We start from the raw sequence: 15,658 nt of genomic DNA on the forward strand, positions 1-15,658 counted from the left end.
TGCGCCAGAAGAGACGAAGCAACGTTCACACGTTGGAAACGGTGATCATCAGAGAGTTCGTGAGGCACCCACTTTAAGAAGTTTTCCCATATTCATTAGATGTTTACGTATTATTTAATGAGAAACATGCAATTTCAGGGCTATTTCACGAGTGTGTTGCCTTGGGTTAGACTCAACAAGCATCTTCAGAGCATCAATATCAATTCCAACATGAACGAAATTTGCTGAACCATCGTTGACACTTGCGAACTTTCAAAACATTTCCATAAACTTCTTTGTGGCTAAAGAGGTGTTGTTTTCTTTCTTGTATTCAAACAGCATTACATGCCGAATGTGTGTCATCACTATAAGGGATTAGAGTATACTAAATTTTACACATTATATAGGCTACACTGACGTGGCGTTTAGGCGGTTCATTTAAGTACGTGATGTACGTTTTTTGGTGGTGGTTAATGAAAGTGTTCCAAAACGCGACATTAGTTTCTTGACAACCTAATAAATATATTTTTCTGGATCTTAAGTTGATTATGGGCTATTTACTACAATATTAGCCTCGTTTAATCAAAATAAAGTCTAAATCGCTGTTTATTTATATAAAGAATGTCTTGTCTAAACTTACAGTAGAGTAAATGCCATCATATCCTTTGGCCGGTTTTGTGTTGTTGCGGAAATCTAGGAATAACTGTTCATTCAAACCTGGATAGAAAAACGATTTCAGACAAGTAGTTACATATATTTTTATTGGATTGTCAAAGTTTCTAAAACTTTATACTCCTATACAGCTTGTAAAAACCAACATACAAACCTTATCACTTCATAAAAATATCAACAGGTGGCGTTACAAAAGTCCTAAACTAGGTACCTGATGATGACAAAACCTTGGTGGGCAAAGCCCATTGTGTAGCTTTGTGCTTAATTACAAACAAACAATCATTACCAATTCAAGCCGTCTCCAAGCATTATTAGTCTCAAAGTGGGTTCCTCGTCATCGAAATAGACAAGATACCGTATTTCTTTGTTGGTGTTTAATAGTTTATATTGTTTTACACAGCAATCATAACCTTACAAAACTCTGCTACAGAGGCAGCACATGAAGGTGACTTAAAAAATACAACAAATTCCTTCATTACGGCACAAAATTGTGAGGACTCTGGAATTCTATAAATATGCGTCTTACTCTATCTGTTTGGTAATTCTCTGAAGCTTTTTGGTATACGCATACGGAGATACACATTTATGTACCACATAGAGAAAACTAGTTTGGTGTGAGATACGTAAAACACCTTTAGCTCCAGAAGAAAATATATGTAAAAGTTACAGTTTAAAAGTCGAATACTAGTGAAACAATAGAAAGAAACACGCCTAAAATCAGTAAATAACAAATAAAAACCGATAAAAGTACGCTTCACTTACTTAATTTAGTTCACACCATCACAGTTGTTATTCATACAACTGATGATATAAATACCGTTTTGACAACTACTGTGTCTTTCGTATTGCAGCCATTCTGATAAGCTCTGGTATTGAACAAAAGGCGTAGTAGGAACTGGATAACAGGTACAGTATGGGTGATATATTATTAGAATTTTTTTTGTTTTAGCTCATAAGTTCTTTGAATTTGTAATTAAGTAAACTGCAGATTTTTTTTGGCGTCCCTTTTAATTTAGTAGTTTCAGATTCGAAATCAGATGTGTGTAAAAATAGCATTTCAGTTCTTTATTTCGTCTTACACAAGACGTTGCCTAAGAGGTCTCTCGTTCAATATCAGAATTCGTCATTCCAAGTGAATAAAACGGCAGTGAACTTATGGGAGACAAAAGATAGGTTTGAAATGCTATTTTTATACAACTCTAACTTCGAATCCGAAGTAAACAAATTAACAAGAATGGCCCGGCATAGCCAGGTGGTTAGGACGCTCGACTCGCAATCTGCGGGTCGCGAGTTCGCATCCCGTCCCACCAAACATGCTCGCCCTTTCAGCCGTGGGGGCGTTATAATGTGACGGTCAATCCCACTATTCGTTGGTAAAAAAGTACCCCAAGAGTTGGCGGTGGGTGGTGATGACTAGCTGCCTTCCCTCTAGTCTTACACTGCTAAATTAGGGACGGCTAGCGCAGATAGCCCTCGTGTAGCTTTGCGCGAAATTCAAAACAAACAATTAACAAGAATATAGAAAAAAAAAACATCAACAGTTTAAGTGATTTTTATAACAAAGCATTTTCCTTTAAGTCTTTTGAAAGACCTAACACCGGTTATTTATAACAAGTCTAAGTTACTGCAGTATGCGCTACGTAAACTGTAATGAAAAAATAATATGACAAAGTTCCACAAAGACTTTTATCTCAAATAAAAATTTTTGGAAAAGGACATATCAGATGAAAGAATAAAAAACACATCAATGTTAGATAACATTATACCACACAGACCACTTGGTGGCTTTTCGCTTTTGATTCTTATCTTTTATCTGTAAATAATATTTGATATTATATTTAATTACTTCAATGAAGTACGATTTATTACTCACTAACCTCGGTTCTTGAACTCTGAAGGATGTGTTTCGTGAGTGTAATAGTCTTCTGAACCCAAATAGTAACCGAAAAATGAATCGAATCCTCGAAAAGTTGGGGTGTACGACCAATTACAGTACCCCAGGTGCCACCTGTCGAAATTACAATTAATTTTTATTTAACTTCATTAATCAAATAAAAAAATACCAGAATCGTGCGTATAATAATCTTCTGAACCCAAATAATAGCCGAAAAATGAATCGAAACCTCGAAATGTTGGAGTGTAAGACCAGTTACAGTAGCCCAAGTGCCATTTACCGGATAAAATAAGCTATAGTGGTTTATTACTAAATTTTCGTATTCAAAATCAAATTTCAGTTAAACTTAAAAGTATTTTTCATATTATTGTAAGCACTATCATTCTGACAGAAATATTAATTAGAAACAATGCCCTATTTTAATTACATTATTAGTAATATAACATACTTGGTATACTTATAAATGCATTAGTAGAATTAATTATGAGCAACAAAAATAAATTATTTGCTACTATAAAAATGCAACTGTTTTGGGGTAATGATACTGATTATAATAATTATGTTGAACATTACTGATCACCTCTAGTTTTCGAGTTATCATAGATTTATTCAAAATATTATTATATATCATGAAAATAACTTTTTCTTTAATAACATTTAAGAATATATAATCTGCATGCTTTGATAAGTTTCTTTCATTTTCACAGCATGAGAAACAGGAATCGATGGCTTAGTGTTTCAATTGGGCAAAAGTACAGCTTTCAGACTAAATTTAGATGAGTCGATGAAAATCTCCATTTTTGAGGATAATGTTTAGTATCTAATTCTTCCATTAGTGCATCAACATTTGAATAGAAACACAAAGTATCTTGTACGTTTTAGGAAGAAGCAAGATTTTGATGGTGACTTTGGTAAATTGAAACTCTTGTTCCTGGAGCCAATATATTCCACTGCTGTAAACGAGAGCCAAGGAGTTCCCCATGCTGCTTTGATAGAGACAAGTCACGAATCAGATCTTTTAGCACTTCTTGTGTGATCAGATGATGCAGTTTATATTGAGGTGCCACAGGAATAGATTACTTGATGAAGATGATTCATTGTCTTCTTGACAGTATAACTCTTCTGTTTCCCAATTCACTAGTGGATGCGGCACTGTAAAACCATTCCCATGAGATACTGGTTTCATTGCAGATGTAATATCTGGATATTTGATGTATTGTTTAATTATGTCTCAATATCCAGAAACATTAGTCAATAACAGTCAATTAGATTATCTTTGGGCTCGCGCCATATCATAGGAATTGGAAAGGCATACTTGCTCTCTTTATATTCCACCAATGTGTCAAGCTAGATGTGCAAACTGTACAACACACATCCGGAGCAAAATGTTTTCCTTGGTCCCCAATTTTGCACCCAAAGTATTGAAACTGTAATATATTTTCCACAAATTTAGCAGAAATTGTTTGGGTGACTTTTGCATGTTCGGACTTTACTTAAACTGGAGACAGCCAGCATTTCAAATGATTTTCTAAAAAAATATAAACTAGGAGCTTAATCGTTTATAAAAAACAAAGTTTTGCAGAATTTGATCATATAACGGTTATGATGCGAGGAAGAAGATCGATCTTTGTTTTGATTGTGCGCGGAGCTAGGCGAAGTGACCAACTGAGTGAGGCGACTGACTCTGCCTCTTTTATGCTCAGTCGAGGGACTTCTCAAATGTTCTAGTAAACTGAGCACACGAGGGTTTCGTGATTCCAGGGCGGAGCAGGTGAGCGTGGGAATGAAGCAAAAGTGGTGAAATTTACTACACACACACATATCGAGAAAAAATAGTATATATGAACAATATATTTGGAATTTTACATCAATACAATGCAGCCAATGTTTGAAGTTACCAAAATGTATGCCTTTTACCAAATAAACTGTCCAGTTAAACTTAAATTCATAGCATAAATCTATTGTACTGAGTTGATTGAATGGTATTTCAATAACTGAAAATCTAGGGGTGATGTACAAATTCTGCCTACATTTTTGAAAACGGCACCATCAAATTACCCCAAATCACTTGAATTTTCTCCAGTAGCACTTTTTTTTTGTCCAGTGTAATCTATTGCAAAGCAATATCTATTTACTTTTCATAACAAAGTCATGTATTAACTTCACAATATAAAATTATCAAATAAAATCCTTTACAGAGCCAATAATGACTGTTGGCAACTAATTTAGTACTATTTAAGTTGTACACACATACCACTGCTGACAACTAATGAAGCTCTGCTTCAGTTGGACACACACAAACATGCTGGCAACTAATGAAGCTCTGCATTAGTTGGACACACACAGACATGCTCGCAACTAATGAAGCTCTGCATTAGTTGGACACACACAAACATGCTGGTAACTAATAAAGCTCTAGTTTAGTTGGACACACACACAGACATGCTGGCAACTAATGGAGCTCTGCTTTAGTTGGACACACACAAACATGCTGGCAACTAATGAAGCTCTGCATTAGTTGGACAAACACATACAACTGCTGACAACTAATGAAGCTCTGCTTTAGTTGGACACACACAAACATGCTGGTAACTAATGAAGCTCTACTTTAGTTGGACACACACAAACATTCTGGCAACTAATGAAGCTCTACTTTAGTTGGACACACACACAGACATGCTGGCAACTAATGAAGCTCTACTTTACTTGGATACATATAAACATGCTGGTAATTAATGAAGCTTTTTTGGTTGGACACATAAACAAGCTCGCAACTAATGAAGCTCTGCTTTAGTTGGACACACATAAACAAACATTCTGGCAAATAATGAAGCTCTCTTTAGTTGGACACACACAAACATGCGATGTAAATTAATTTTAATAATACATATCGTGAATTAGTATTTCCTAATGTACATTATTCTTCAAATACCTCTTTAAATATATACCCACTTACTTCCCTACAACATGGGTTGAATATCCGAGTTGTTTTAATTTTTCAGGTAAATATGTGTAATTCAGGAAGACACCAGAGGGCTGCAAATGGTGAATGTAAGTATTCTGCCAAAAACAAAATAGCAATTATTACGAACAAGAGAAGCGTTTAAGAACCTAAAATCATACGAAAAATTTTAGTTCTAAACAAACTGTAGGCTGAAAGATGTACCGTATTGCATTTCACAATAAATTAAAACCAGATTTCACACTTTGCTTACATAAGACCTGCAGAATGAATAGAAACATTATTCAAAGACTTAGTCACCATTGCGTAATGAGAACCTGGTAATCAACTGCTGACAACTAATGAAGCTTTACTTTAGTTGGACACACACAAACATGCTGGTAACTAATGAAGCTCTACTTTAGTTGGACACACACAGACATGCTGGTAACTAATGAAGCTCTACTTTAGTTGGACACACACAAACATTCTGGCAACTAATGAAGCTCTGCTTTAGTTGGACACACACAGTATTACCATATCATTGTGTTATCTTTCTCGTACTTGGCCCGTCTTACCATAGAATATTGTTATCTTTCTAATATTTGATCCGCCTTACCATAGAATACTGTTAACTTTCTCGTACTTGGAATGTCTTACCATAGAATATTGTTATCTTTCTCGTACTTGGCCCGTCTTACCATAGAATATTGTTAACTTTCTAATATTTGATCCGCCTTACTATAGAATACTGTTAACTTTCTCGTACTTGGAATGTCTTACCATAGAATACTGTTAACTTTCTCATACTTGCCCGTCTTACCATAGAATACTGTGAACTTTCTAGTATTTGATCCGCCTTACCATAGAATACTGTTAACTTTCTCGTACTTGGAATGTCTTACCATAGAATACTGTTAACTTTCTCGTACTTGGAATGTCTTACCATAGAATACTGTTAACTTTCTCGTACTTGCCCGTCTTACCACAGAATAGTTAACTTTCTAGTTCTTGGCCGTTTTATTATAGAATACTGTTAACGTTCTAGTACTTTGCCTGTCTTACCATAGAATACTGTTAACTTTCTAGTTCTTGGACGTATTACCATAGAATACTGTTGACTTTTTGATACTTGGCCGTCTTGCCATTACGTAATATTAACTTTCCTTATTTAACTTGTTTTAACATTAAGTAATATTAATTTTCCGTTATTCGTCTTGTCTTACTATATACCTAATATTTAATTACCTTACTATTACATACTATTACTTTTCGGTTATTCGTCTTGAATTACCATAAGGTAATATTAATTTTCCGTTATTCGTCTTGTCTTACTATATACCTAATATTTAATTACCATACTATCACGTACTATTACTTTTCGGTTATTCGTCTTGATTTACCATAAGGTAATATTAATTTTCCGTTATTCGTCTTGTCTTACTATATACCTAATATTTAATTACCTTACTATTACATACTATTACTTTTCGGTTATTCGTCTTAATTTACTACTAAATAATATTAATTTCCCATTTCCGTTATTCGACTTAATTTACCATAAGGTAATATTAATTTTCTGTTATTGGTAATTTTCTGGTAACTCCAACATGTTCTAAGACTTTCTGTTCGAAAATCCGCTGGAGTCAATCACCTACCAACTTAACATCGAAATTCGATCAACACTGCTCAGACTTTTTTCTGCTTTTAAGAGCGAATACCTTTATATTTGTTGTTTTAATTCAAATACATCTGTTCAAAGAAATGTAATGTATGTAAAAAGCTGTCAGTGTATACAAAGTTTACATTGCAGTTTAATAAGTGTCTCTTCATGTAGTGAGCAGTAAATATGTTTAGAAAAGTTCCATCTTAATAGTTACAGAACATAATTACAGAGTAGATACCATACAGGATATTAAAACTCTATGATATATAATACGAACCTGTCTACCAACGTGATAAGGAAAGTAGCCGGTCATAAATGCTGTCCTTGACCTATGATGAAGAAATGTATTCTAATTATCGGTTGAACAACGTAGCTATATTTAGCCATAACACTTTACCACACATTCAGCTATTTTATTGATATAACTTATAAAGAGCATCGAAGTGCATATCAATGTACATCTTAATGAGCTATATCTACATAGGTAGCTATCTTTGATTACAAGTTCGTATCAAACAAATATAGACTCGCGATAAAGGATTTGGTATCAAACACGATTTTGCACTATTTCTGGTCGAAAAGTATTTGTGGCTGGTTAGTTTCCAGCTTTTTCCCACTCGTTTCTTCACCTTGCCGTTATCAGCTGATCGTGGCATGGACTCTGTACCTAGGTTTAGTACAACTTGCTGTTATCAGCTGATCGTGGCATGGTCTCTGTACCTAGGTTTAGTACAACTTGCTGTTATCAGCTGATTGTGGCATGGACTCTAAGCCTAGGTTTAGTACAACTTGTTGTTATCAGCTGATTGTGGCATGGACTCTGTACCTAGGTTTAGTACAACTTGCTGTTATCAGCTGATCGTGGCATGGTCTCTGTACCTAGGTTTAGTACACCTTGCTGTTATCAGCTGATCGTGGCATGGTCTCTGTACCTAGGTTTAGTACAACTTGCTGTTATCAGTTGATCGTGGCATAGACTCTGTACCTAGGTTTAGTACAACTTGCTGTTATCAGCTGATTGTGGCATGGACTCTGTACCTAGGTTTAGTACACCTTGCTCTTATCAGCCGATCGTGGCATGGACTCTGTACCTAGGTTTAGTACACCTTGCTGTTATCAGCTGATTGTGGCATGGACTCTGTACCTAGGTTTTAGTACACCTTGCTGTTATCAGCTGATCGTGGCATGGACTTTGTGTGTTCCTAGGTTGATCAAACATTTCAAGTTACTTATTATGTCACTGAAAGCGAAATAAAACGAGTATTAAACCTAGCTGAAAAAATCAATATCTTCACTCAACCACTCTTAACGTAACAACGAACAGAGGTGTGTTTTTATAAAAACCAAATCTCGGGTTACACCCACCTGTCCCACTCCGCTATTGACAAATAAATCTCGAGTGGATAATATATGTCATCAGCCTGGCTTGTGACTACTAATATAACTGGAAACTGCAGTTATTAAATTATATGTGAGACCTTTTTTCTCCAATATGACAATATATGTTTAATATATAATTATAGGGTTTAATGTTTTAACCGGATTATAAAAAAAAACAACTACGGTTCCTAACAAATGTGACGGTAAAGCTGACTTATCTCAACATTATTATTTAGACAGTTACTTAATATGAAATGTTTCCAATGTTTACGGTGAAATTGAAGAATTTCAGAATATAATACTTACGGCGTACAAACCGGTTGGACATAAGACTGGTTCAGGATGACGCCACCTAGCGCTAGACGTTCTAAGTTAGGTGTTTTTATGTCGGGATTATTCCAGCTAACATCATTCCATCCTTTATTGACAAAGAAAAACAATATATATATATACGTTAGGAAAACGAATAATTGGTTGACTACTACTTCACACGTTGTTGTGTATACTACATGAATGAAACTAGTTTAACCCTGTCGTATTTCGTTTAAAACGATGGGTTTTTATTTTTCTAAACTATTTGAAAATAACGTTTTGATGCGTAAGTCAAAAATTTTGTTTTTAAAGAGAAAGTTCACTATGAGTAACGTTGGGAAAAACAAGGGAAGGATATTAGGATTGAATAGTAATCGGGACGTCCTCGACCCTTTTAAGAAACGAAGTAACTAGATCGTCAGCGAATATCGTTATTTGCTACAGACTTGGAGAAATTCCAACCCTCATCAGTAACCCTAGACAATTTAGTAGCATTAATGCTACATGATCTTTAAATCCTATACAAATATAGATTCCTGTGATGTGTAAGAAACAGCTAAAATGGCATACTTATAATAAGCAGTCCACCACTATAAGAAGCCTAGTTTTCTTTTTTCGATTACAACTTATACTCACTATGTACCTTACATCTAGTGTAGTCACACTCGCTATCTATGTTAGAACAGCAGATCCTTTGCCTCATAACTTCTTCCAATACATGGACCATACTTTCCGAAACTATACTGTTATGCTGATATTAATTGTCGTAGAAGATCATCTGAATTACGTCAATTTCATTCCACCTGGACATTATTACTGGATCTTTCCATCCCATACTCGACCTGAATCCAGTACAACTCCTGATGTTGTTGCGGTCTTGGCAAATTTGGTTTCACTAGTAACAGCCCAAGTTCTTTCTCCAGCCGGTAGTGACCATTGCCAGTTCTAAATCAACTCGATACAAGGAATACAATGTGAGACTAGAGAACCGGAATACTTCTCTGAATTACCGTGATGTGGACTGGCTTTCTTACCAGACCCACATCAACAATTCCATGCAAGATACGGTTGTAAAGCTTTCTCTAATCAATTTATTAACTTTTGCGCTCAAAAAACTAAAACTGTCATTACTTCGGCCAGCTCCCGTCATATTCCAAACATTGATAAACACAAACCTCTGTTACCCAGACGAGCTGTATCATTACTTAACCTCTCCACTTTTCTACCTTGTGAATATTCCCGTTCCAGGGGTCCAGTCATTCTACATTCTCACCCCTGTAAACACTTAGACACAACACAAATGACACAACACTTTAACAAGCATTACAATACACGGCAACAACTGAAAACTGCCCTTTAATATTAAAGCCATTTCAGGATTAGTTTTTACTAAGCAAATCATCTGCATAATCTCTCTTCCAAATCTTGAACGCTGCCTGATGTATTACTACGTTTTCCACCAAGTTCAACCTTCAGCTCACCTCAGCAATGACTGTCTCACAGTCCCGTAATTGCTCTTCAATCAAGCATGTGATGAAGTCTAGAGCTCGACCATCCAGACTCAAGATCATGTCCTGGCAGTCTGTTCTGAAAAACAGCACCCCAAACAGTGAGTAATTAGTCCCTAATACAGGGTAGCAGACTACAAGTTGCAATCATCAGGTCATGCAGGATACCCTGCGGCTCAGAGAAGTTCACTATTATCTCATGGTTTACTGTCTTTGCCATTTGGTGCATGCCATCTCACCTCTCAGAGAAACAGCTCTTGTTGGCAGACTTTGTACACCAAAAGCACCTCCAGTCTTTCTCTGACCATTCTCAAGTGGCTTTGACCAATGTGGGTTTGGGTTATTCTTGCAGCCAAGGGCCTGGTAGTCCTATACAGACCATCCCCATTTGATCAAACATCCAGATGAAATACCACAATCACAATGACTCTCAGTTGTCATAATTTTATTTACACTGAGATCACCCCTCAGAAGGAGAGCAAATCAGACATTCTGTATGCATTAGACATTGGTGGCTCTTCTTATTGAATCATTGGGTGTAATGCAAAAAAGTCATGGACCTTTGAAGCAATGGCAAAAGGAGAGGACTTACCCTAAACCTGACAACTCTCTTAGACAACTGTCTCCATTCAGTTAATAACACTTATTTTTGGTCATAAGCCTTTTAAGTTGTGAAAAATGTCATTTCTTCATGAATGGGGTATTTAAGCTAAATAATACAAGAGTTGGGTGTGTTGTACGATTTTACACAAAGCTACTCCAGGGCTATCTTCACTAGCCATCCCTAAGTTTGAAGTGATAGACTACACAGAACACAGCTAGTCAACATCACCCACCACAAACTCTTGGACTACTCTTTAACAATGAATAATGAAACTCACATCACATTATAATGCCTCCACTGCAGAGAGAACAAGCGTGTTTAGTTATGAGTTTAGATGATGACCCACTGATTGCAAGTCGACTGTCCTAACAATCGTGTCATGCTAGAACCATAAGAGTAGTAGCAAAGGGCAATACACATCAGCAAAAAAAATTACAATAAGATATCCTGCAGTTACAGCACCAAACTTTTCTCCTTTCTAATAATCTTTATTCAAGATACAAATACATTATTAGATGATTGCCGTATACTGGAGAGCTAGTTCTCCAAAACCATTTATACTCTCAAGACTTGTTCCAAAATGATTAAACCTTGCATTACTTAGTTAAAACAGTATATAATTTAAGGGTTATCCAGAGCAACTAGAGCTTTCCAGGCGGCTGGTAATTCCCATTAGAAAATATGGAAGGTTGTAACCTTGAGACATCGCCTGACCTACCACTGGAGGAAACTGCTGCTACTTTCATGCACAAGGTAAACATTACAAAAGTTACTGATGAGGGATGTAATTCCTCAAAGCTGGTATAAATTGATGATAAGTGATGAATCAAATGATAGAATGGACTCCATACCTATTTTTAGTATCTTAAATTTTGTCTGCTGAATAATTGAGAAGAATAAATTAGTAGCATCAACGCTACATATTCGTCAAATTCTATATAAATATAGGTTCACTGTGGTGAGTAAAATACAACTACAAATATAGGTTCAATGTGGTGAGTAAAATACAACTACAAATATAGGTTCAATGTGGTGAGTAAAATACAACTATAAATATAGGTTCACTGTGATGAGTAAAATACAACTATAAACAGAGGTTCACTGTGGTGAGTAAAATATAACTAAATATAGGTTCACTGTGGTGAGTAAAATACAACTATAAACAGAGGTTCACTGTGGTGAGTAAAATACAACTATAAACAGAGGTTCACTGTGGTGAGTAAAATATAACTACAAATATAGGTTCAATGTGGTGAGTAAAATACAACTATAAACAGAGGTTCACTGTGATGAGTAAAATATAACTATAAATATAGGTTCACTGTGGTGAGTAAAATACAACTATAAACAGAGGTTCACTGTGGTGAGTAAAATACAACTATAAATATAGGTTCACTGTGGTGAGTAAAATACAACTACAAATATAGGTTCAATGTGGTGAGTAAAATACAACTATAAATATAGGTTCACTGTGGTGAGTAAAATACAACTATAAATATAGGTTCACTGTGATGAGTAAAATACAACTATAAATAGAGGTTCAATGTGGTGAGTAAAATACAACTATAAATATAGGTTCACTGTGATGAGTAAAATACAACTATAAATAGAGGTTCAATGTGGTGAGTAAAATACAACTATAAATATAGGTTCACTGTGGTGAGTAAAATACACCTATAAACAGAGGTTCGTTGTGGTGAGTAAAATATAACTACAAATATAGGTTCAATGTGGTGAGTAAAATACAACTATAAATATAGGTTCACTGTGGTGAGTAAAAGACAATTAAAATATCATATATATAAAGTGAGATTATTTTTCTCCTCACCTTTCCTTCATATAGTAAGGGGCATTTTTACTTTGAACATAATCTTTGACCTATTGATATTTTACCACAAGCCTTTGGTGGATGTATTATTTATTCAATTTCTATTTTTCAGTAGTTCATTCACTAAATCTTTATATGAATTATAATATTGCGCTATGTAGAACAAACTTGTTAGCTTAGTTTATAAATTTAGAACTAACCTGAATCTACTAAGCTGGTCGAGCTATGTGTAACTACAATGTCATAGTTCATAGTTAGACATTGCCCCCCCCCCAGTGGCACAGCGGTATGTCTGCGGACTTACAACGCTAGAATCTGAATTTCGATACCCGTGGTGGGCAGAGCACAGATAGCCCATTGTGTAGCTTTGTGCTTAATTTCAAACAAACAAACTTAGACAAACAGCTGAAACAGTGCAGAGATACATTGCTGGTTAGAATACTTAATATATATACTTTTATTTTGTATCGTTTCTAATTTCACTTTATGTTTACTATTTTATTATAAATATTATTCTGCATTTGTTGCTTAGCATATAGATTTTAGGACTAATCTGAACCTCATAGGTTAGCTGAACCTCAAAATATCTTATTTGGATTTACAGCCGAAAATATCACTAACAACGATGTTACCCAACTGATAAAACAATGCATTCTAATCACTATAATTAGTATAGTTTTAGTATTATATTTACTTATGTATGATTATTATTACGTATATATTTTAGTTCTGATCTATGTATAACTTACTTTGTTCAGAAGTTAATATTGATTTATTCATACAGAGTATGGTTGACTCAAACCAAGTACAAAATGTAACACGAAATCTGAATGACTACAAGTTTCCTCATTTTATAATGCACCCACATTTTTAGCTTAGTAATCCAAGCTAGGAGTTTCTTTCAGAAGTGCGTTCTTCTTTTTTATCACTATTATTCAGTTTTTTTCATTTCTTGAAGTATAAACAACAGTTGTCTAATATCATGTCTATAACTTATTTAGTTTTCTTCACAGTTTACAAATTATATGTTTGCGCGTGCGACATATGTTATGTAAACCTTTTAAAATCAGCTAAATTTATCTTCAAAGTTCTATATAAAGAGGTCGCTCTTACCCAAATCATCTGCTACAATCAGAACGATGTGAGGCGTACTCGTATTTTGGCCTTGTATGTTCTGAGTTAGGGTTAACAAGATGTAAAAACTTAAAATGTTTTGTCCTACGTTCACCATGGTGTTCCCTCTAATATGACTCATAAGGTAGTATTGGACTTGATCAATAGGCAACTCAAGATAAAAAGTAAATCTTCCTTAGGACAGGAAAATAATTGGGAGTTTTACTTGTTTCTGTCACTTTCCGCAAGAATAGTCCCTCATAGTATTTTAAACTGGTACCCGGATGTTGTTTCGCTCTGTTACACAAACAACCGTTAGATAGACTTTCGGGGCTTCGTCTAAATTTCGCTGCACTTTTTTTTGTGTGATAACAATTTAAAGCAAAGTCACAGATTCCTGCGTTATGTCAGTGATGAAAATAAGTCAATCAAAGACTATGACCTATTACCCCTTACATGTCTGTAAGCGCCAGCATTTCAGTCAACTGTGTACAATTCTATCAATCATATTTTAAGCACGTGACTAACTACAAGAGAAGATAAACACCAACGAAGGTCATTTTCCTCTTACTCGTGCCACGTGTAGTAACTTTTATATTTTGTTGCTTACTGGTTTATAGTTATGTCTCTACGTTAATTTTAACTGAAAATGTGTCTCAGTATATATAGGGGTGAAATAAAGTCTCTAGTATCTAATTATATGCACTAATAAAGTTGAAAACATAGTGTATTGTAAAAGTTGTCAATAACGTGTGGTAACGTAACGGGATACCCGATGTATACACAGAGCGAAGTTGAATATTATTCCTTGTAAAGTTGACTGTAACCTTATTTTTTTATTACTTAGTAATACAGTTAAGTTTTCTAAAAGCAGTAATATTTGAATATGGTGTTCATACGTACTGTTTTCCGATATAATAATCCCAGTGTTAGATTAATTCAACTGGGAATTACCAACGTTTTATGAACGGAAAAATTATTTGTGGGCTATAAATTACAATGATAGGTGGTGTTCCCTGGTAGGTTAACGTTAAGTTTACGGACTTATAAGTTATAATGCTATAATCCGAAGGTCGATTCCCTTGAAAAATCCCTTACAACAGTATCTCAGAAAGTATATAAAAGCAGTTATTCGCAGGTAGAAAGATAGGAAACTGTAAACTATCGAACAGCCGAAACAAAATAATTGCATTTCTTTGATACTGGTCTAAGGAAGGTCTGAATAACCATATTACATAGTAAATAACTTTTTAACCGCATATTGATTTTAGTAAGATTTGTAACAAAATAGTTCAATGAATTCTGACAACACCTTCTATATCCCATAATACAGTGGTATTACCATTTCTTTTGTTTGTGGTTTGTAGAGAGATTTCCACACCACAGGCGGATTAGCGTGATTAACGTCTATTGGTTTCATTTTAATACTACGGTAATACAACCTATTGTAGGCACTGACAAATTTTTTAACACTAAGATGTACTTGAATATTCCATGATGGGTAAAATAGCGCCACATTTTAGTTTTAAGAGTACGACTAAAATGTTCGACTGCAGAGGCTTTTGTTTCGTTATTTATAGTAAAGAAGTGAATGTTTTGTTCCTTGAGATAGTGTTGAAACAGTTGATTAGTATTGTTACGACAGCGGAAGTCACACGACGCTGGAGTTTCTAGAAGGATCATGAATTTTCCAGGCAACTCTAGTTTGTTCCAGGTGCCCTCTTTTTTAGTATATAAGCCCAGCAAATAAAGCCAGCGAAA

General features: G+C 35.0%; 1 protein-coding gene and 1 long non-coding RNA gene across 6 annotated transcripts in view; one reads left to right on the plus strand and one right to left on the minus strand.

Annotated features, from left to right (window-relative positions):
* Positions 1-15,658, minus strand: part of LOC106463621 (arylsulfatase B-like) — a 54,108-nt gene that overhangs the window by 23,661 nt on the left and 14,789 nt on the right. For 3 of the 5 annotated variants that reach the window (XM_022391159.1, XM_022391158.1, XM_022391157.1), the window contains exons 5-9: positions 8,839-8,950; positions 7,430-7,481; positions 5,502-5,605; positions 2,529-2,659; positions 620-696 (exon numbers count right to left, since the gene is read on the minus strand). In XM_022391159.1, the coding sequence (XP_022246867.1) occupies positions 620-696; positions 2,529-2,659; positions 5,502-5,605; positions 7,430-7,465 (348 nt within the window). In that variant the 5' untranslated portion in view covers positions 7,466-7,481; positions 8,839-8,950. Of the gene's footprint in view, positions 1-619; positions 697-2,528; positions 2,660-5,501; positions 5,606-7,429; positions 7,482-8,838; positions 8,951-13,897; positions 14,306-15,658 lie in introns of those variants that run through there. The other 2 variants (XR_002611523.1, XM_022391156.1) reach the window with 1 other exon arrangement.
* Positions 13,957-15,658, plus strand: part of LOC111086808 — a 3,814-nt gene continuing 2,112 nt past the window's right edge. The window contains exon 1 of the long non-coding RNA XR_002611524.1: positions 13,957-14,042. This is a non-coding gene — a long non-coding RNA (uncharacterized LOC111086808). The remainder of the gene's footprint in view (positions 14,043-15,658) is intronic.

This window comes from Limulus polyphemus, unplaced genomic scaffold (genome assembly GCF_000517525.1).
Source record: "Limulus polyphemus unplaced genomic scaffold, Limulus_polyphemus-2.1.2 Scaffold1448, whole genome shotgun sequence".
Lineage (NCBI taxonomy): Eukaryota > Metazoa > Arthropoda > Merostomata > Xiphosura > Limulidae > Limulus > Limulus polyphemus.